The sequence below is a fragment of the Sphaerodactylus townsendi genome, linkage group LG03, assembly GCF_021028975.2.
Source record: "Sphaerodactylus townsendi isolate TG3544 linkage group LG03, MPM_Stown_v2.3, whole genome shotgun sequence".
Classification (NCBI taxonomy): Eukaryota; Metazoa; Chordata; class Lepidosauria; order Squamata; family Sphaerodactylidae; genus Sphaerodactylus; species Sphaerodactylus townsendi.
This window is the reverse complement of record NC_059427.1, coordinates 133,971,567-133,995,764: the sequence shown is the minus strand read 5'-3', so window position 1 is coordinate 133,995,764 and position 24,198 is coordinate 133,971,567. Positions and strand designations below refer to the sequence as shown.

The 24,198-nt window shown below is 39.8% G+C and overlaps 1 protein-coding gene across 6 annotated transcripts in view; it reads right to left on the bottom strand.

Annotated features, from left to right (window-relative positions):
- CEP112 (centrosomal protein 112) overlaps positions 1-24,198 on the bottom strand; it is a 282,423-nt gene that overhangs the window by 207,782 nt on the left and 50,443 nt on the right. For all 6 annotated transcript variants that reach the window (XM_048491015.1, XM_048491020.1, XM_048491019.1 and 3 more), the window contains exons 9-12: positions 19,653-19,739; positions 14,205-14,304; positions 12,604-12,722; positions 7,788-7,931 (exon numbers count right to left, since the gene is read on the bottom strand). In XM_048491015.1, the coding sequence (XP_048346972.1) occupies positions 7,788-7,931; positions 12,604-12,722; positions 14,205-14,304; positions 19,653-19,739 (450 nt within the window). The remainder of the gene's footprint in view (positions 1-7,787; positions 7,932-12,603; positions 12,723-14,204; positions 14,305-19,652; positions 19,740-24,198) is intronic.

Sequence of the window (24,198 nt, the reverse complement as noted above, 5' to 3'; positions counted from 1 at the left end):
AATCAGTACTGGAAAGGGCCCTGCCTCCTTCCCCTGCTTTTACTGACAGAAACCAAGGCTTGAAGGCTGGCAATACTCCTCTTGCTGTCTTATCTCCCCCACAATGGCTGCTCAGATTCTTACAGTTACAGGTGCTGCCTCTATTATTTACAGGAGTCAACCCCCCATATCTGCTGTTCTTCTTGTTATTCTTTTTGTTTTTAAGATTTCAGATTTTTCTACAAACGTGGTTGAAGAATGACCTGCCTTGTTTGATCATGGTTCAAATCTCCAGATTTATGTATCCACAGATTTGCCCATATTGAGAAGTAGATAGATTGATATAGTTTGAATATACAATGGTTCATAGAATGGTTGTAATAATTTTTTTGCTTATGGAGTGTTGCAGGATGAGAAGTACTGGGGTAGATTTTGCTACATATTTTCTAAAAAGACTGTAATTTGTCACATAATATGAAGTTGAATGTCTACAGTAGAAAAGTAGCATTTACCAAGGGATAGTAGATTTCTTGCCAATGCAACAACCCACTACCTGAACAGTGTTTAAAATGTGATTACATCTAACTGGGAGGTGGGGGAGAAGGAGTTCGAACATCTATTCCACATGAGTGACCACGATGACATATTAACATTCCTTTACCATGCATGTAAAGTCTTTCACTACTTTGATAGATCATGAGACAACCAAGCATGAGAAGAACTGAGCCCAGAACTGACAAGTAAAGGGGAAAGAGCAGAGGGGGGAAAAAGAAATGAAGGCTGCCTTGGACTCCAGAATTCCCTTGCCCCAGGCACCCTTTAACTGAAAAGAAGAGTTGGTTTTATTACTCTCCTTCTCGCTACCTTCAGGAATCTCAAAGAAGCTTACAATCACAATCCCTTCCTCTCCCTACAAAGACACTTAGTGAGGAAGGTGGAGCTAAGAAAGTTCTGGAAGAACTATTAGTAGCTCAAGTCACCCTACAGGTTTTATGTAGAGGAGTGAGGAATCAAACCCAGTTCTCCAGTTTACAGTTCACTGCTTTTAACCACTATACCATGCTGGCAGAAAGTTCATGTTTTTCAGAATGGCACATTTTTATTTCTAGATCAATAGTTTTAAGTTTTATTTCCAGATATTTCTAGATTTTTAATTATTTATTTTTACTTCTGGATGAATGTGATTCTTCTAGCTGTTAAAAATCATTTCAGTTACTTACTACTAAGTTGAATGAAACACAACTCTTGGCAGAGGTTGTAGTTTTACATTTCTGAAAGTACAACAATGGTTTCGCCAGGACAAACACTGCTTTCAATGAAATATCTGTCAGGGGACATTCTAGCATCTAGCCCTAGACAAATACTTGGGGATCTGACATTTAAAATCCAATTCAACTGAAATTAATACTTTAAAGCATACATTTAGGTTTTTACCACAACATCTTCAATGCATCCTTAAGAAAGGGCTTGGAAGTTACAGAACATATAATACAGCAAGCTTGCCAAAACGAAGCAGATTTGAATATGGTTGGTACTTAGATGGGAATTCTACATCTTGTTCCATGATACAAAAAAGGCAGGATAGAATTTTTAAAAAGCCATCTGGAAGGAGGCTTCTCAAGCAGAATACAAAGAAAAAAGAAATGTGTCTATTAGCTTTAAAAACTGTCTTTCAGATTCAATTGTTATGTTGTTTATTTCACTGAGGATGTCTATTGTTAGAAGTCACACTTCAAAACACTGATGATAAAAGAAACATGAGTTTCTGACATCACTGAAGAGCAAACCACATAGTCAGGGAAGGGCTACAATGGTTAGTTAATTCAATGCTTGGATGGGCCTCTGTTCATGACATTTTTCCTACATAACCAACAAAGCCTGCTTTCTTTGAAATATGAATTTAAATTTCAGCATACACAAAAGAACACACTAACAAGTTTATATAAACAAAGCAGACAATTGGATACCTAAATAGTCATTGACCAGCCACACCACAAAAACCACTACACAAAAAACCGTCCCCTCATTAAGCTAAATAAGACAGAATTGGCACACAGTAAAAGAGTAAACATTTTCTGGATGAAAAGCCACATGGTAGGTGGATTATGTCATGTGATATTATACATTTTTCTATTTAGGAGGAACCTGCTCAGGAACTGGCAAGTGCTGCTATAGCAGTCAAAGTACCCTCCTCTGCCACTACCCATCCTTACTGAAGGTACATAAAAGCAAGCCACCAGAAAAATTCAAACCATGGGCAGGTTGGTATAGTAAGAGCTCCTGAAGGGCTGCACTGGCAGGCTGTGTAACAGGGAAATTGGCCCCTCAGTTAAGAAAGGTAATAATTATCCACACCAAGAGTTATGAAGTCTGGAGAGAGACTAATTTGCACATATGAGCAAAAGAAAACAAGTAAATAGGAAAAAACAAAAGACAATGCCGAAAAACTGAATGAAGCATGGGGAAATTATATGACCATACCCTACAAATTCACTATTCCTAAAATACATGACAATGATGACAACTGTAGCATCAGTGCCACCAATTAAACAAAATTATGAATTATGATAAAAAAAGGAAAATCCACAATTAGACTTGACTTTTGTCAAATGGACTCTGCAGCTCAGAAGAAAATTCAGAATTTTACCAGGGAACAGACATTTTTGCTCTCTAATAATTCACCAGAAAGATGTTAATCTCTCCTGTAAATACGGTATGGGAAGATATGAAATCCTCATAAGGATGAAATGTAAACATGTATTTTTAAAAAAATAGTGTGACTGATAGCAGCAAGCTCCTTTTATACTTCTGCCTTTATACTTTGCCTCCAAGGAAAGAAAACTATGAAGCAACAGCCTGAGAATAAAAATTATTGCTCAGCTATCTACAAAACGCTGAAGTTGCAATTCTTCAACTTTTACACAGATGTGGATAAAGAGCAATATATCCAACTTTCAAGAGATAAGTGAATAATGAAGTTAGAAAGTTAACATGGAAAGCATATAGTTTGCATTCCAGAGTACATGATAGTATAAAGTAAGTTTATACACTAAAAACTGGGAAAAAAACCATGGTAGAATAATTATCTACTGGTGATCCCTAGTCCAAAAGATGTCCAATTAGCCTTAACCAAGGCCAGGGCATTCTTGGCCCTGGCCCCAACCTGGTGGAACACACTATCCAATGAGACCTGGGCCCTGCATAACTTGATGAAATTCTGCAAGGCCTGTAAGATGGAGTTGTTCCACCTGTCCTGTGGCTGACGGAGCAACCGTTTTCCACCCAACGGCCTCCCTCTTTCCCACCATCTTTTCACCACCTAGATATTTCTGTTTATGATCATAGGAATTTATTGTATTTTTATGTATATTTTCTATCTTCTAGTCAGAATAGATGGCTGGTTGTAGCATATCCAATTTTATTGTGTTTTCTGTATGTTGGAAGTTGCCCTGAGCCTGCTATGGGAAGGGCAGCATATACATAGCATTAGATAAGAACATAAGAACAAGCCAGCTGGATCAGACCAGAGTCCATCTAGTCCAGCTCTCTGCTACTCGCAGTGGCCCACCAGGTGCCTTTGGGAGTTCACATGTAGGATGTGAAAGCAATGGCCTTCTGCAGCTGTTGCTCCCGAGCACCTGGACTGTTAAGGCATTTGCAATCTCAGATCAAAGAGGATCAAGATTGGTAGCCATAAAATTAGAATAGATTAGAATAGATATATTAGATTGGAATAGATTACCAAACCTATGCAGTTTTGCAGTTGTCAACTATCACAAGCAATTATTCAAAACAAACAAACAAGGTTTTCACCTTTATGCAGTAGAGACACTGGTGTATCTACACTAACATAGAGCCTTCCAAAAGTATAAAACAATGCTGCAAATTTCAATAAGGTAGCTACCGATTGAATCCAACAAATGCCTAATATATAAAAGGAAGAGCTTTATAACCTCTACAGTTTGCAATGCGCTGCTAACTGTAAATATGTTTAGCATTTTCTTTTTCCCCGGGAATCAACCAGTGTATAATGGAAGCACATATGTGCCAAGAATATAATTTCCATGTCTCATCATTCAGCAAAATTCACTTGTACACAACAAATGCCACTCTTGACAGCATAAAACGCCACGAAAAAGGAGAAGGGGGGGGGGGAAGTCTGAAATAATAAGAAAAGAGAAACTAATTTTCAGTGACAGTCTAGTCTTTCATCTTAAGCCATGCCTTGAACTCTGCCTTGTTTAATTATTAAATCAGGAGCTGCTGTGCAAGATCTGTCTGCTTTTGATAGTTCTTAAATTCAATCCTGCTGACAGACTGTGTCCATTTCGTGCCATATTTAACATTACCTATGACAAGGTTTGAATGCTAATTTTTTTCCCAATTCAACCTTTATTAACAATAGGATCTAAATTTTAAGGGAGCTTTAAGAGCAACATCAATTAGTGGATCATTTTTCTAAGTGCCATTTTGATTTTTAAAAAGTCAAAAGACCTGTTGATTTAGACACAGATGTTTGCTCTGTGGACTCAGCAAGTCTAAAAGTCATCACTTAAGTGCCCTAGAAGGGGAGAGCAGTAAGACACAGAAGCAGCACACAACTCTATTAAACTCAGCAGCACAGAACATGAGCACCTGGGTGAAGAGACAGAGGCATCTGCAGTGGAACTAATATTCTGTCAGACTTGATCAGGAACAGTAAGAGAGGCTTCCCATTCTCAGATAACAGCTGCTCTCCTTCGGGGAGCCTCTCCCAAGAGGTGCTAGTACTCTATAATACAACCCTATCTTCTAAGTTCACTGAAGTCTTAGATGGGTGAAACTCTGCTTAAGATGGAACTGCTAATATAGTGACCATTTCATCTGTGTCAAGGTTCCCACCCACAAAAAAAAAAAAGGATATTCTGGACCTGCCATCCCTTTGCCTATCGATTCCATTAAATGTCTGATAATGTCACTATACCTGATGCCCCAACAGTTCAAAGAAAGCATTTTCAGTCTTCTCAACCATGGGAGGGGTTAGCATTCTGCATTCTTAATTCTTAACTGCACTCAAGAATTGCAAATCACAGAATTTTTACATGCTGGCCTCCAGGTGGGGGGCCTATGATGATGATGAGGATGAGGATGATGTTGATGATGATGAAGAAGAAGGAGGAGGACGACGACGACGACGACGAGGAGGACGAGGAGGACGAGGAGGAGGACGAGGAAGACGAGGAGGACGAGACGCTGCCACCGCCGACTTTATTTACGGTCAATAACCAAATATCGGGTGCCTATGGGAGATTGGTTGTAGCAGAAGGCTCAGCGAAGCACTGGTGTAGGCTCCGTGGTGTGGCCTCTGTTGTTACTAACAATCTGCAGGAACTCTGTTGTGTCAGCTGACCACAGATTGAGGAGACGACACTAAAAGCTGAGGTGAAGCAGCACAGATTGATCGATGTGCCTGATAGTCAACCTGGAGAACATCCAGCTGGTCCTGAGGCACTGATGAGTTTGCCCACTGTTTCTGGGTCACCCATTACCAGCTGTTTGCTGCTACCACTGTGGCCCTGTTACATGTCAGTGAGCAGCTGGCTTCCTCAGTGTCAAACAGATATAAACGCACTTAGACAGAGGAAAGTTGGGACAACCCAGGTAGCTTCGGAACTGCTCAACTTGGGTCAATTTTCTAAAGAATCCCATCTTTAATTATTGGTACAAAGTTATAATCTGATAAAACATATTAAGAACAGTCAATTCAATTTCCTAAAATGTGAATTCTATAGAGCTGTTACAGATAGTAGTGACTGAGGAAACCTCAGTCTCTGTTTAAGCCAGACTTCTAAATCTGCACTTTGATATTGTATCTTCCCTTGAAGTAGGACAGTCACTTTGAGGTCTCTGATAGTATGTCCAGGAAGATTAAGATATCCCCTCACAGGTTTCTGAATGTTGAAGCTTTTATGTCCTGCATATGAATACTTTTAAAGCTCTTCTGATGGCCACCGTGTGCCATATTTTTTTTCTTTAGGATGACTGTGGTTCAGACAGAAAGATGGTTGACTAATCTTTTGAGATCTATGGAAGATAGAATTCACCTTGAGTCAGAATGTAGCGTCAGTTCTCAATGTTACCTTATCCTTGTGGAATATGCAAAGTTCAGGTTGATGGAAAGTGCCCCAATCTCTAACACCCTCCTTACGAATGTGATGGCCACCAAGAATAAAGTTTTCATCCTCAGCCATTTCAGAGGAATTTCTTTAATGGGCTTGAAAGGTGGTTCAGTGAGGGATGAAAGAACTGTAAGTAACTTGAAGATGGAAAGCTGTGTATCTGAGGGGGGCACCTCTGAGAAACCAGGATATATTTTGATATACAGAAAATACTATGATTTCTAATACTGCAGTAAGTGCTGTGATTTCACATTTGAGAGCAGCAGCTTTCAGACCTCTGCTGAAGCTTCCTGGAGAAATTCAGTCTCACATCTAGACTGTTTAGAATTGCAATGAAACCACCCTGAAGGCAAAAGCTCTGTATCTCTTTTCTCACTGTCTGTCTGATGGAGGGTGAAGGGTTCATGGGTGAGTATACTGCCACCCTGTTATCCAGACTCAATTTCTGATTGTGCTGGGGCTTGGGTTGGGACATCCTGACAGCTCCTGCCATTGCCAGCACTTGATTGACCTGAAGAATCATAATAATAAGAGCTTTATTGCAGTCTAGGTATCTGAGTTGAAAATGGCAGCCACCCATAGCCAACAGACTAAAGCAGGTTGGCTGTTTGGAAGGAGTTTTCTGCAAGCAGCATTTTTGGCCCACTTTTCCAAATTCTGTTGGGGTTCACTGCAGGCCACGGCTCCAGTAGCCTTGTTTGGGACAATGTATGCATGTGTCAGGAGGCCTGTTAGAATTGGGGATTTGCTTCTGCTGCTTTCTGTAAGATGGGGGTGGTAGAATGGGTTGATTGCAATACTGTCTGCCTTTTGACTGTTTCTTGTGTATGAGTTCACTTCCCAGGTGCTGACCAAGGTCAGTGGCTGGGCATCTTCACTGTTATCTTTAACAGTTACTTTTAGGCGCACTTTCCCAGGATGGGGGATGCAAGCTGTTTTAATTACTGGACTTTGCACAGGCAAAGTCAGTTCTGTCTTTGTCCAGAGAAGATCCATAATCCTGAATAAACTGCTGTTTTTACACATGAGTTTGTTTCAGTTTTTGGGATTGTGACAGCATGGTTTGGAGGTTCTCCTGCTTCTGCTGAGATTGAAGTCTCTTATTCCATCATTGAGAACAATCCATCACTTTTTTCTCACTCCATGGCTTGAGTAGATGAAAAAAGAAACAACTGGCAAGCTGGGGGTTGCATTCAGTCATCACCCTTGAGGGGCCCCAGCTACATTGTCCATTTTTTACAGTGAAAGGAAGTGAGAGAGAGGTAAGATGAAAGCTAGGTAAGAATAGTAAAGAGAAGGATTGAAAGTTGAGTGAATAGAACTGGATAGCGGGCTAGAATTAGATAGCAGGCTAAGGCTACTTTCTAGATGTTCTTTCTGATGAGGCAGGAAAAGAACCGAAGGATGGCTGACTCCCACAAAGGGGACCGGAAGGAGAAAAAAGTCATTCCTGCCTCCCTGAGAGGATGGTGAGAATCACCATCAAGATGTCCTCCCCTCTGAGGGAGAAAAAACATTTTACCTCAACTCTTCATTCAGTAGTACCTTCGTATAATACAGTATGTCAAGAAAAATTAAAAGGTGCTATTAAAAATTAAAAGGTGCTACACATGAATTAAGAAAACAACCACACTACATTAACACACTTACAGTTGCTTTGGTTTGTGCCAAATATTCTGCCTCCATTTTACTTAGGCGTGCATTTGCATTCTCCAGAAATTCCTGGATATTTTCTGTATGTTTCTTCTGAAGATCAAACTTGTCCTTTTCCATTTCCGCCACAGTATTATGGAGCTATATGTATAGAGAAAAATGAAGAAATTATCTACCAGTCACTTCAGGTAAAAAATCTCTGACAATTTACCCACAAAAATAGAAAAAGAATCAGGGAAGTGCTGGAGAACTGGGAAAAATTAGTGTGCCCCTTCCTTTGCCTCAAGCAAGCTACCAAAACTACCAGTCAATCTGTAAGGGTACAGGGTCTACAAAGGATAGTATTTTGGCTTAAACACAAAGCAACTCTACATTTTCATAGCCAGAAAATTAATACGAAGTCATGACTGAACAGACAGTCCCATTTCACAAGTCATTGTTTTGGTACTGGTGGTATGAACCAATCATAACTTATCTTTACAAAATATTCAAGGTATCTAGCTTTGTCACGAGATATTAAAGCAAATTATCAATCTTCCCTGAAGGAGAACTGCTTAAACATTGCTGTTCCACTCTTGCATCTTTACGATGTATGTTAAAGCCACGAACACTCCATCCAACTTTACTGTTCGCAATCAGATGCAGGCTATTAAAGGCTAGGAACCAGGAACCAACCAGGAACTTGCGTATATATAGTAACAACAAACCTTGGTTCACAGCTAAACTTAAGCAGTTACGTCGTTCCAAAGAAGAGGCCTACAGAAAGGGTGATAGAATGCAGTACAATCAGGCCAGAAATGTATTAACAAAGGAGATCAGAGCAGCAAAAAGAAACTACTCTGAAAAGCTAAAAAATCAGTTTTCACCAAACGAAACAGCAAACATGTGGAAAACTCTCAAAAATATCACCGGTTACAGTAAACCACCTTCCCAAGCTGAAGGAAATCAGCAATTGGCAGACGACCTGAACGTGTTCTACTGTAGGTTTGAAAACAATCTACAGTCACCTTTCTCCACAACCTCTATCTCAGATGCACCAACAATAGCCAAACTTCCTACAACTGAACCCATTTCATTGGGTTTACAACCCCTGGTGATCTCAGAAAAGGAAGTGCAAGATCTATTTCACAGACAGAAGCCTGGAAAAGCACCAGGCCCAGACAAGATAACACCTTCTTGCCTAAAAGTCTGTGCTGTCCAATTGGCCCCCATCTTCACCCAAATCTTAACAAATCACTAGAGATGTGCTATGTTCCTTCCTGCTTCAAACACTCCACTATCGTCCCAGTGCCGAAGAAGCCTTCCATCAAGGAACTGAACGACTACAGACCAGTTGCTCTAACATCTGTAGTTATGAAAACTTTTGAAAGGCTAGTGATGTACCATTTGAAAACCAACAGTGGATCCACTGTTGGACCCCTTGCAATTTGCATACCGAGCAAATAGATCGACAGATGATGCTATTAATATGGCTTTGCACTATATCCTACAGCATCTTGAATCGCCAAAGACCTATGCAAGGGTCCTCTTTGTTGACTTTAGTTCAGCATTCAATACTATCAGACCGGACATTCTTCTAACCAAACTAAATCAGCTAGCAGTACCTGAGCATATTTGTGTGGATCACAAGCTTCCTAACAGATAGGAAACAGCAGGTGAAGCTAGGAAAAATTACATCAGACACCTGTAAAATGAGCACAGGGGCCCCCCAAGGCTGCATGTAATTTTCACCACTTCTCTTCTCTCTGTATACCAATGACTGCATCTCAAATGATCCATCTGTTAAAATACTGAAATTTGCAGATGATACAACAGTGATTGGTCTCATTCGAGACAACGATGAAACCGCATACAGACGGGAGGTTGAACAACTAGCCTCGTGGTGCCACTGGAACAATCTAGAACTGAACACACTTAAAACCGTAGAAATGGTGGTAGATTTCAGGAGAAACCCTCCCATCCTACCTCCTCTCACAATACTAGACAACACAGTATCAACAGTAGAGACCTTTAAATTTCTAGGCTCCATCATATCTCATGACCTAAAATGGACACCTAATATCAAAAATGTCATCAAAAAAGCACAACAACTCAGGAAGCTCAAACTGCCCAAGGAGCTGCTGATACAGTTCTACAGAGGAATCATTGAGTCTGTCATCTGCACCTCTATAACTGTGTGGTTTGGTTCTGCAACCCAACAAGATCGACACAGACTTCAGAGAATAATCAGAACTGCAGAAAAAACAATTGCTGCTAACCTTCCTTCCATTGAGGACCTGTATACTTCACGGGTCAAAAAAAGGGCTGTGAAAATATTTACTGACCCCTCGCATCCTGGACATAAACTGTTTCAACTCTTACCCTCTAAACGTCGCTACAGAGCACTGCACACCAAGACAACTAGACATAAGAACAGTTTTTTCCCGAATGCCATCACTCTGTTAAACAAATAATTCCCTCGATAATGTCAAACTATTTATTATATATTTATTATATAATTACTGCACTACTTTTTTCATCATTCCTATTACCCATCTCCTCCCAATTATGACTGTATGACTATAGCCTGTGCTGACATTTCATTTTATTTTATGATTTTACATTTTATGTTTTTATTACTATTGATTGTTTCCTGATTGCTTACTAGACCTATATGACAATCATTAAGTGCTGTACCTTATGATTCTTGACAAATGTATTTTCTTTTATGTACACTGAGAGCATATGCACCGGAGACAAATTCCTTGTGTGTCCAATCACACTTGGCCAATAAAGATTCTATTCTATTCTATTCTATTCTATTCTAAAGGCACCTGTATATTAATTTGAGATGTATGCTGCTTTTACATCATAATATGTATTTTTTAATTAAAAAGAAAGACAGCACAGCCACAATATCTCCTTGCTATCTCTTCCACATCTTTAAGCATGGCTTGTTGTTATACCTTGACAAGCAATGACAATATTCTGTATACCAAATAGTGATATGTGACTCCCATTGTGGATACTTAAATCCACAGACTGGGACCACACTGGCACTAAACAGATTTTTTCCCCCTGAAAACTTGGGGTACTCCTTGAGCTAGCAGAAAAATCTGAAAAGTTAAAAAATACATTGGGGATTTAAATTCCCCTCTCCCCAATTTAAAAAAATGTTGACTGTCCATGCACAGTGACACTCATGCCAGTTAAACTGGCAGCGGACACTACAGGGATTCACTTGGGCCCAGTCATCACTGCAGAGGATACCAGGAGCTGCTCCATATATACAATTTTTAAAAAATAAAATGTGTACAAGCTAGGGCAGTGGCCAGCACATTGGTCAGGGTAGAGGGCAATGCAAGGGCAGGCACAGGACAGCTAATACTGAGCCATCTGTCAACTTCCACTCTGTCTCTTGTTACTTGGAGATGCACCAGCAGTGCAGAGATTGCAAGGACAGTGGCTCAGAAGTAACATTTGATGGGGGAACAGTCCCACCCAGTACAGGGCACAGGATAGCTGTCCTCAAAGACTTAATGGAACATGACTTTCCTTCTTCCCTCTAGGGTACAGTGAACTCTGAGGAACACCTTAATGGACAAAATGTGAGTCTGTTGCATGAGGGAGGAAATCGGTATAAATCACTACAGCCTCTTCTGCAATCAGAAATGTTGTTCAATTGGAAAAACTTCATAGTTGAATATATATCACTGTTTCTAGAAAATGATCATGCAAAATTCAAAAATTCAACAGCTATAACCATGCATATTCACTGGGGTGTCGTGTGGTTTCTGGGCTGCATGGCCGTGTTCTAGTAGCATTTTCTCCTGACATTGAAGATAGCATAATCAATTAGTGAGGGAATCTGCTTAGACTACAATGCAGATGCCCTCACTAATTGATTATGCTATCTTCATGGTTACTCACATGCTAAATGGGTGGATCCCACCCAACACACGCAAATCAAGCTTGCTAACTGCACCCTTTACACTGGTTAACTGGCAAATAGCTCTTTCTCCCACCCTTGATATTCCACAGGTATAGGTACTCCACTTGCTTTACTACCATCAGATTCTCTGAAGATGCCAGCCATAGATGCAGGCAAAACATCAGGAGAAAATGCTACTAGAACACGGCTATACAGCCCGGAAACCACACAACACCCCAGTGATTCCAGTCGTGAAAGCCTTTGACAATACATGCATAGTCAGTTTAGAAGATGCTTTTGTGTTTTAAAAGTTCATGTATTTTTATATAAATGTTTATTCTAAAGCTAAACAAAAATAATTCATTAAGATACACAATGTGCATGTTTACATTATTTAAATCATAACCACCTCCTACACAGTGGCGTAGGAGGTTAAGAGCTTGTGTATCTAATCTGGAGGCATCGGGTTTGATTCCCAGCTCTGCCGCCTGAGCTGTGGAGGCTTATCTGGGGAATTCAGATTAGCCTGTACACTCCCAACACACACCAGCTGGGTGACCTTGGACTAGTCACAGCTTCTCGGAGCTCTCAGCCCGACCTACCTCACAGGGTGTTTGTTGTGAGAGGGGAAGGGCAAGGAGATTGTAAGCCCCTTTGAGTCTCCTGCAGGAGAGAAAGGGGGATATAAATCCAAACTCTTCTTCTTCTTCTTAAAAAAACATTAGAAGTAGAAAGATTACAGAAAATGTTCAAAAAAGGAACCAAGTAAGATTAAAATATCAGTTTTAGTATGGTACAATACATACTTAATCTTAACAAGATTATTAGCTGGGTATCAAAATGAAATCTAGGCACAAATATGTCGCCCTACATTTTCAATGAAAAACACAAAATATCTATTACCTTTTTCTCCCAGTCATTGTTTAGTGAATCTGTACTTTGCTCACATAACTTTTTCAGCTCCACAATCTGTTTTTCCTTAGTTTCTCTAATGAACTGTGATTCACGAACAAGCGTCTGAACTGTCAGAAAATAAAAAAAACAGAGAAAAACTGATACATGAGATTATCTTGGGCTGATTCCATCTGGCAACATATAATCAAATGAGCACTTCAGCTGAACTCACTTAGAAGAATTATTTTAATGGGCAAAAATTACCACAAAGAAGCAGAATGTTAATTATCTTCCTTTTACGCTATCCTTCAGACTATTTACAGATATTTCCTCCCTATAAGTGTGAAAATATAACACAAGTATTTTTAATACAGAGTTTAGGAGCCAAAGAACTTTAAGAGCATCTTAGGCACAGTACGATTTCTATTTAGTGTATCATAAACAGTTTTTGAAGTCCCACTAAGTTTCAAAAAGCAGATTGCCATATCACATGGAAGCCTGCTGTTCAAGTGACAGAATTTCAAAACCCATTAGATGCACTACTACCAGTGCAGTGCTTTGGACCTTCACCAAATACCTCAACAAACAAAAGAAGAGCCATGCTGGATCAGACCAGCATTCCAACTAGTCCAGCATCCTGACTCCCACACACTGGACAAACAGTTACCATGGAGGGTCAACAACAGCACACAGAAGCTGAAGGATAATTTTGCCTCCTGACACAGGTATTTGGAGGATTGCTGTCTCTGATTGTGGAGATTTCCTTTATTCCTCAAGACTAGCCACTATCTTCCATAAATTGTAAGTCTTTCAGAACAGTAGAAGAAGCCCAGTTACTCAGGCTGCTCACAGATGCCTATCCCTGGTACACATTTAAAAAAATAAAAGAATGGAGATAGACTACACCTACTGGGCCCATCCCCAATGGACAATAATAGTAGCAAAGTTCAGTCCAATATCTACAAGTTCCTACATACATGCAAGGGTATGCAATAACCTTTCCATGCAACTGGAGTCCCAAAAGAGTAGGACTGCAATCACAGAAGTGGTTATATGCAGTGGTGGGATTCAGCAGGTTGTTAAAATGGTGCTTGTAATCAACCACTTGTTAAATTATTTGAATTCCACCACAGGTTATATGTGTACAAATAAATGTGCATAAGTGCTCGCAGCAGACGCCTGCTGCACAGATATCACAAAAGTATCAAGAGGTAAAGCTAATGGGCACAATTCCTTGCCTCCTCTAAGTGCATCTGGTAAATATGAAGATGAATGCCTAGAAGAACCAAAGAAGTGAAGGAAAGAAAGCAGTGGGACAAACAAACAAGTGCAAAGGCACCCCACTCCAGATAGCACAAAAAAACCGAGCTCCAAGCAGCAGCTTTGGCAAGAATTCCAGCAGCCTTTTTCTACTTCCTTTTTAAAGGGGTTGCAAGAGCCTGGGGCTGAAGAAAGCAGGAAAGGTCAAGATGTCAAATCACTCATGCTGGCTACTCCAAGACAGGACCAGGCATAAGAGCAATTCCTTATCAAGAGCTGAATGTGTGCCTCCAAGGCCTAATTGCATGGAACGTCATGCCACTGAGAATCAGAGTTTTGTGCTGCATCACCTTTTTTTTCAAGTTTCTGAATGGTCTCCTCAGCTTCATTCTGTTTTGTTTTGTACAGAGCCTTCAGTACTTCAATTTCATTATTCTTTCGGTCCAAAATCTGCAAGAGGAAAATTATGAGTGTTCAGTAAAACTGCAATACTACAGTAATGTGAGACATAATGCAGAATACAGCCCAGCATAAGCAGGAGTTAGGGTGAAATTTTTATATGTGAAGAAAGCACCATTAAGTGTGCTGGACTCTCACACATAGTAAGCATACATAAGTTTAGAATGCGCTTTAAAGCCCGGAAATGCAAAATAAGAAGAGGACAAATTCAGCTGATATAAACAGGACAATAGTCTCAGCCGTTTTTATTTCTCCCAGTTGAGTATTGATGCCAGTTGAGTATTGATGCCCTTTGTGGGTTGAAGGGGGTAAAAAAAATATTGCATAAAGGACTGATTTTGAAATGACTTATTTTCCCAAGGAATCATCATCCCTGCATCCATAATGAAAAGAATTTTAAACTCTTAACAAGTTTTGCAAAAAAAGAAAAAAAACTAAAATGTAACTGTATTATTGCTAAATGCTCTGTTAAAATCCTCTGGGAACTCAGCAAGAAAAGAAAAGAATGTTCATGAACACAAGGAAGAAAATATTCAAGATGAAATGTTTTCTTTACAAAAGAACTAAAAGCCGGGTATTCTGTCTGCAAACAAAAATAAAAAGGTTCTTTATTTTCTAATACCACAGGACATCTCATCTAGAGTCTGCTGTGTCATGCAAAAAGTTTCAAAGTAAAACCAAAGACAACAATTTTGGTTGCAAACCTTTTCTTTGGAGACTACTATACATATGTGAAATAAGCTTTCCAGTGGATTTCCAAAATTGTAGGATAATGCTTCTTTTAACCATCACAGTCACTGGCCAAAGCCTCATCTCACCTTTATAAACACCACATTCCCCAATCTTCAGTAGGATTCACAGAGGCAGCTGGTGGACCACCATGTGAACTGAAAGCTGGACTACATGAGTCTTTGGCTTGATCCAACAAGGCTCTTCTTATGTTCTACTCAAGTCACAGTTATCTACTGATGTGTTTCCAGACAGGACATTTGTGAATAAGGTTTTCTATATTTTATATTGCCCGGGGTAAACGTTTCATGTTTTGTCTCTTGTCAGTAAAAAAAAAAACCCTGCCCACTGTCATTATCTGCAATAATCAACTTCAAGGTACACCATGAAATGTATAAAAATATTGCTATTTCATCTAGGATACTAGATTACATTTCACTGAAGGGGGAGCAGAAGGTCACCTGAAAGCAATCAGTCACTCTCCAAGCAAAGTACCTCTCTAGTCATCCTCCAAGTAATTACTTCATTATCCTTCCCTTGAAAGCTACCACAGCAGCTTCTCTCTGATTTCTTTTTCATGTGAAATAGGAGTCACACAAGCATAAACACACACGCACAAACATACATACGTCAGCACTGGATGGGAAAGCAGCTCCCTTCTTCATCTACCTCTCTTTCTCCTCCCCTTACAGTATATGCACACACACTTGCTGTAGTTGGGAACAGACTGTGCTATTGACTGCTACCTGAAACTTGTTCATCCAGTGTCTTCTGTGCAAGCACACATGGACTGTGCATGCAGAAAGGGCAGTTCCAGATTTCTAGATCTTTCCAAGTTGCTGGAATGTTCCTGTTCCTCTCTACCAGTGTTTCCCATCCAAATCAGCACATGACAGGAGCAGGAGGATTGCTTCTCCCTCAGTCCCATCTTCACCGCTATGAAAAACACTAGCTCTTGCAGCAGAACACCCAACAGCGAGATAGGGTGGAGGGATGTGTGCCTGGCACAGAAGACCATTCAATGAACAAAAGTTACAGGTAAGTGCAACCCTGTTTTCATCTTTGTGGCTTTTGTGCAGTCCCTCATGGGAGAATAGCAAGCTCGCTTACCATGGAGAAGGGTGTGGGCTGATCAGTAGAAAACTGCTCTCCCCGTAGTTGCCTCTTTCTTGGAATCCACATTGATCACATAGTGCTTCATAAATGTGGATGGAGTCAACAACATGGCTACTTTGCACACATCCTCAAGGAAGACTTTGTTGCTGAAGGCTGTTGATGAAGCTTGAGCACTGGACAAGTGAGCTTTAACTGGAAAAGGTCATGCCACCTTTGTAGTGGCATAGGCCAACCCCATCACTGCTACTACTCAGCAAGAGGGCAATTGTGCAGAAGTCAACTTGCCCTTGTTGTGAAAGGAGAAGCAGATAAATAAAGCATTATCCTTCTTGGAAGCTCTTTTTATAGTATAAATAAAATAATAAACATCTCTTGAGATCTAATGTGTGAAGTGACTGTTATGTCTTGGTCAGGACGGAATTGAGAGACCACCTTGGGAAGGAATGACAGGCTAGATCAAAGAACTACTCTGTCACTGTGAAATGTGGTGAATAGAGGGTCACACCTGAGAATACTTAACTCGCTGAGAGCCAGCATGGTGTAGCGATTAAGAAAAGGTGGACTAATCAGTAGAACCAGGTTTGATTTCCCATTCCGCTACATGAGCAATGGACTCTAACTGATGAACCTTTGTTTGTTTCCCCACTTCTCCACATAAAACCTGCTGGGTGACTCTGGGCCAGTCACAGTTCTCTCAGAACTCTCTCAGTCCCACCTACCTTACAAGGGAGAAGAAAGGGATGAATTTGTAAGCTGCTTTAAGACTCCTTACAGGTGAGAAAAGAAAGGTCTAAATCCAAGCTCTTCTTTACTCGCAAGGCTACTACTACCACTGAGACAGAAGCCAATGCCACACGAAGCCCAGACCAGCTGCCACCACACAACTTATATGATGACAGTTACCAAAAAGCAGACCTGGGCTCCATCAAACCCTTGAGCACTAGAGAGGAACAGTTGGATGTCTGAGTTCCTGTGTGAGAGTAATCATTCCACAGGTATATACACTCCACTTGCTTTACTACTATCAGATCTTCTGAAGATGTCAGCCACAGATACAGGCAAAACGTGAGGAGAAAATGCTACTGTGCAGGAGAGAAAGGGGGGATATAAATCCAAACTCTTCTTCTTCTTCTTCTACTGGAACACGTCCATACAGCCCGGAAACCCCCACAACACCCCACTCCTAATATTGCTGCTACTCCATATCAAAGAACATTTGGCTTCACTTACTGTATTGTATGTTCTCCCATTAATTTGCCTTTATTCATATTTAAAAGCAGATTTTAAATGGCTTTTTAGTTGGTTTACTCTTTCAAAAATATTTCATACTTTCACCTTCAATAGTTTAGAAAAACCAGCAAGTGTGACTTACTCAGATATTTTGGAGAGTATGATGTTTCAAACTTCAGTGTCAAACATCATCTACTGATTTATGTTCAGTACTGTTAATTCCCTACACATAACAAGTATAAATTAACCCTTGTTTGTCCTATAAGAGTTACTCAGCTACACACTCCTAGTCATTAAACTGCAACTGCAGTTGAGAGCAGTCTGTATTACGGAAGAGTGACTCAGTTTAATACCTGGAAGTTTCTCATTTCAAATATTGCAAGATAAATAATTTACAGTAAAGGAACAAAAAGACTACACTGTAACATCAAATTCATGCTCATTTAAAATAATCACATGAAAGTCTAGAAGTTAATTAAACTAAATTAGCTCAGTCATTTGAAAACACTTTTAATGGGGAAAAAACTAATGACTTTAAGAACTTATAGCGAAAAAGGAATCATGATCCAAGATCTACTTAATAACAAGAGGATTTTATATGCCAATGGAATTGTTTTAATAATTAATACACTGGGAAACATTGTTATCTGCCATGCTGCACTTTACAGGACCAACAAGCATCGGATGGTGCTAAGGATCAACCTATCTCCAGTTTTTAGTCTGTATTTCAAAACGCAAAAGTCTTCAAGCAGCTCACAACCAAAAAATAAAATACAACCTCCCTCTAAAGGTTCCTCTAAACATGTCTACTAGGTCTTATCTTGCAGATTTTTCCACTCCCAATAGTCTACCTTTCTCCCTACACAAGTACCGTATATACTCGCCTATAAGTCGAGTTTTTTTTTTTAAGGCTGCAGCCCGCTGCAGCCCTTTTTAAGGCTGAAAAATGCCCTCCTCGACTTATACGCGAGTCAGTGGGGGGGGGGGGGCAGAAAATTTCCCCCTCCCCCTTCTCCCGGTGCCCCCCCAAGCTTACTTTAGCAAACAGAGCAGGCTGCAGAAAAGGCCTGCCTCTGTTCCCTTTCAGGCTGAAAACTGCCTGGCAGGAACTACATTTCCCAGGAGATCCTGGGAAATGTAGTTCCCACCAGGCAGTTTGCAGCCTTCAGAGGAAGGTCTTTTCTCCAGCCTGCTCCGTTTGTTAAAGTAAGTGTGGGGGGGGGGGGCACCGAGTAGGTAACCCCCTTTGCCCCAGGGAGAAGGCAGAGGGGAGAATGGCAGCAGCGGTGGCCTTCCATCCCCCTGGAAGTGCCTCCAGCACTCCAACCTGGGCATTTTTTTTTAGCCGAGAAAGGGACCCTTTCTATGCTTAAAAAAAACCCAAACAAAATCCGAGGCTGGAGTGCCCCTCTCTCTGAGAGGCTACCTGTGATCCAAGGGCAGTGCCAGCTTTTCCATCCCCCCATCCCCATGAAGCTTGCTCTGCCCATGGATCACAGGGTCCATGGACAGTGCCAGCTTTCCCATTCCACCCTCCATCCCCATGAAGCTTGCTCTGCCCATGGATCACAAGGTCCATGGGCAGTGCCAGCTTTACCAATCCCCCCATCCAGCTTGTGATGCTGTGATGTTATTACCAGTAGCTGCTGCATTTCCCACCCTCGACTTATACACGAGTCAATAAGTTTTCCCAGTTTTCTGTGGTAAAATTAGGTGCCTCGACTTATACTCGGGTCGACTTATACACGAGTAAATACGGTAGTCACTGGGGAAAACTAGCAACAGAGGATGACCCAAGGCAGAGTTCTTCCTTCTTGCAAATGCAGACATTAAGGGAAAGGCATTTGGGAAGAGGTTGAAACACTTGCCCAGGACTGGAAATCCTGGAGAGCACTTGTTGTCCGATATGCTACAGAGCATGATGGATTCAATGATAATGATTTGGGAACTGTTCAAATGCAAGGCTTTACTTCTTGTTTGTATGAACAAATACACAGGCTTACACATTTCTGCACAATGTGATCGCCATGGCAATGCCAGGCAGTTAGTTATCTTTTAAATTAAATCAATGGAACCTATTGAAGAAACTGCTGTAGAATACCTATACTGCACCATAAAGATTTTCTTTATTCCCACACATTATACATCCCATTCCCATTGGTTTTCAAATTATTCAATAATCAGAAACAAAGAATAACTTTTACTATTGATTTTTCTCATTCAGTATTGTATTATATACATTCACTCAGAATTTTTCAACATACCTTCTGAACATCTGAATCATGCTTCTGTTGTAATTTTAGCTTTTCTTCATGAATTCTAGCTTCCATCATTTTTGTTTTCATCTCGAACTGCAAATTAAGTGATCAAATACATTAATTGCTTAAAATATATTTAACCACTCCCTGTTTATTAAAATATGGCCAAAGTGTAATTCGAGCCAAAGAAAAAAATCTTGAAACTCAGCTTCCAGTATTTGAGATAGCAGCCTTTCAGTTGCTGTGAGAATAGTTCTCTTCTGTACAATGTTCTGAAAGATAAAGAATGGTGATTCTCACAGGGAAAGATAAGAGTTCCAAAAAATCACCCAAAATTCTATTTGGTTGGAACAGCAACTGTCCTTTAAGTAAAATTCAATGTACACACAAATTGTTAAATAGGATAATTGCCAATACAAGTATTCTGTTCATTTTTCCAGCATAAGTAGTTCCACATAGTTTAGAACATAACTGGCAAGAATCTACTTCAAAGGTCTGTGAAGGTCTTTCGTGTCTTTTAATCAATAAAATGGAATTTACTGAATACTGATTCAGTAAAAATTAGCCATATGGAATCCAATAATTCAACTCTTTTACACTCATGTACCAAATATATGCCTCAAGTTGCACACCTAAGAAGGTGCCATGGGTCAAGTCTCAATTTTTCTCTATAAAATCTGAAATAAAAGCCTCTTTCTCAAAAGAACTTCTAAAAAGTAATAAAGGAAAGATTATAGACAAACTGCTTGGTGGATCTCGCTTCCTATGCAGTGTGATACTGTTCTTATATTGAATCAAACTTGGCCTCTCCTAATCTTGTCCATATTGTTTTCCATAGCCAGGCTCTGATTTTAGTCAGTCCTGCCTATCAATTTTTATGGATCTGCCCCTTGCCACCATCTCAGATTAATTTTTGCAACACTTTACCAGGGATCAGACTTTCAGGCTCTGCTATCTAGCATAGGTCTGCAGTAATGTGTAAAATAATATTGGAAATATAATCAATAAAGAATATATTGCTTTTTCAATATATATCATTGATAATGAAATATAGATTTATATGTATTTCTAGTGCCTATATTCTTGTAGTGTCTTTAAAAAACTAACTCTATTCTCTTTTTCTTCATGCATAAAGTTAACTATGCCAGCATTAGAAGGCCAAAAGGGCAAAGAGTGGGGTGTGCAATAGGAAACTTCAAACCGCATAGCCAGCTTATCTGGTAGGTATATTGGAAATGGAAAACTAAGATGCACCTGTGACCTAAAAAGTTCACAAGGTATGTTAACCACAAAATGTAGAAAACAAGTTTTAAAATAGGTATACAGTTGGGGAAGGTGGTGACAAGTAAAAAGTAAAACATGCCCAGAGCAAATGTAAAATCCCCAGCCTCCTAACCACGGTTCAGAGACTTTGAGAATGCTATGAGCTCATGTGTTTCTGCCACATCTTACTCCCTTCCCTTTTTTCTCATGATTTGCTTTACCTGTGGCATAGTATTACATATATATGTTGTGCTCATCATGGTTAACTGCAAACAGAGCCTCTTTCAACCGAAACTTGTAGCGGGTTTGCAAACCCTGGTTAGCAAGAGTTTCATGAAGTATTAACATAAATGTAAAGCTGAATCATGATTAAAGCACAATATAGAAGTGAAAGGGCGTTTTGAATGTAAAAGGGGGGGGGAGGAGGGAGTGGGAAACCGCCTTTACTCACTTCACAATGGATCGGAGATCATAAACATTATGTGGGCAGTGGGCCGAAGGGAAGGAAGCTTAAGCCATTAAATCACATTCACTTCTTTAATAGTACTAAACAAAAACAAAATTCCCTGTGAATAATTTAATGTTTTTCAGAAAAAAAAATTTTGGTAAGCCTAGCCATCCACAACCATCAAAGGGGAATGTAAGAGGTGAGACAGAGGTGAGAAGACGTTTTAAGAGTGTCTTCACAGAAATCAGAATCCCTTTGAAGTAAATAAGGTGATGAAATTAGGCTGATTATCTGTTACACTTATTTGTTAGAATAGGAATTGGATTTTATTATGACTGTTTGTCAAAAAGGTGAGTGCTGACAGAAGGAAAGCTAGTTGGCTGCTCTTGCTTAAGGGCTCAGTATCAAGTACTGCCAAACAATTTCAAAATATTTTTAAAACAGTGTAATGATACCTCTTCCCTATATTTCAGAATGAAAGGCAATAAAACTATTTAGACAGTCATGTCTGAACAATCATCATGAAAGCAGAAACTATTCCTAATAACGCAGAAGATTAAGTGTAAGACGCTGTGACCATTTTTGTGTGCTCATTCAGTGCTGAAATGTTTGTAAGAAAGTGCAAACTTTTCAGTATTGCAACACCTCATTTCTTTTTGTTTGTCACTGTTTGTGCTTTTTACTGAGAACTATGATGCAATTAAGCCTCAGAGGTGTGTGAACACAAGTCAAACATCTGTTCTACTTTTTAATTAAAACTATTGAAAGTCATACCAATAAAAAGACTGTGTGCTCTTGCTTGTTCACTTTCCCTTCTTCAAAAAAAATCGGGAAATTCTTTTGATACTGTTGTCATATCCTGCTTCCTTAAATATGGGGTGCTGAAATCTAAATAATGGATTTCAATGCACCATGAATTAGTAATATCTATCTATGCAGGGTTAGTGACATTTTAAAAATACTGAAGGATAAACTGGTTCTTATTTGCAATTTTGAAGACAATACATACAAACACAGAAACCATAAGTATCAGGAAGAGAAGCCAGTGTCTTGAATTGTCAAAGCAAAACTCAAGTTTAACTAACTAAATTGAACAATATGAGAAACACAAAGAAAATAAAATGTAGCATAACAACATGAGAAAATGCTAAGCATTTCTCTCAGCTTGCATAGTTTTGCTTTCCCTAATCCATCTGTGAAATATACCATAACTGGCTGAACAAAAAGGAGAACTTTGAGCAAAAACTAAATTTACTCTGGAGAAATATAGCCTTCATTTCACAGAAAGATGACATAATGCTCTACATAACTAGTGTCAGTGATAAAAAAAATGCAAAAAGAGGGAGGGGAATCAAAACAAAGAAATATTTCCACTTTATTTGACACTGTGTGTCAAATCTTTGGGCATCTGAAACAAATTCTGTGAAACACAATGACCAAATATTAAGCTGTGAAACACAATGTGAAGCTGTGAAACACAATGACCAAATATTAAGCTGTGAAACACAATGTGAAGCTGTGAAACACAATGACCAAATATTAAAATTTTGTTGCAGGACATTTTTCTGTCATGAGATTTTTTGGGGTAATGAAAATAACTTGGATACAGTTTGAATGTTTTCACATTGTTCTCATACACACACACACAGACGCACACACATACATACTTACATGTATATACATGTATATGTGTGTATATACACACACACGTATATATGTATATGTACATACATACACACACACACGTATACATGTATATGTATGTGTGTATATATATATATTTGTGTGTATACATGCATGCATGCATGCATGCATGCATGTATGTATGTATGTATGTGTATGTATGTATGTATGTATGTATGTATGTATGTATGTATGTATGTATTTTTGGGTAGAGAACTATATTCATTTTCTTAAAACTGATCCAACCACTCATCCTGTGGGGGGAACTACCACACAAAGCTATAGAAAGTAGACTCTGAACAGTCACTTGTTAGCATGCAGTCTTTCAGTATGTATTGTCAACTTTTTAAGCAGACCTCCAGTTTTGTAGCAAGTCCAGCTTCGTAAGGGCAAAATATGGTCCGACCTTTCACCAATTTTGATTTTCAGAATGATTTTCACCAACTACTGACAAGTTATAGGCAAACTGTACCCCTATGACACTAGCAACCCAATTGCATTCTGCATGCACCAGGTGAAGATGCCGTCTGTGGTCTTCTAAACAACCTTCTTTTCTATATTGAGGACATGAGGAAAAGCCAGTGTTACCAGACCAAGGGGGCTATGTTTTAAGACAACGAAGTCTCTACCCATCCTGCCAACCCTTTGGCCACCTAGCAGTGCCATTGCCCAAAATGCGGAGAACTGTACCTACAAGCACAGTAATTCTTGTCTGGACCTGTACTTCCCTATATCCGCCTTACCAAAATACCTGCCTCACACCCTTCCTAAACGGATTAAAATAAAACAATGCTCCTGCATAGAAGAAGAAGAGTTGGATTTATATCCCCCCTTTCTCTTCTGTAAGGAGACTCAAAGGGGTTTACAAACTCCTTTCCTTCCCCCCTCACAACAAAACACCCTGTTAGGTAGGTGGGGCTGAGAGAGCGCTGAAGAAATGTGACTAGCCCAAGGTCACCCAGCTGGCATGTGTTGGGAGTACACAAACTAATCTAGTTCACCAGATAAGCTTCCACAGCTCAAGTGGTAGTGCAGGGAATCAAACTCAGTTCTCCAGATTAGAGTCCTCCTGCTCTTAACTACTACACCATGCTGGTTCTCACTGGAAAGTATTCCCATCTCCAGCCCTGGACTATCCACCCTGCAAAGACAAAATAC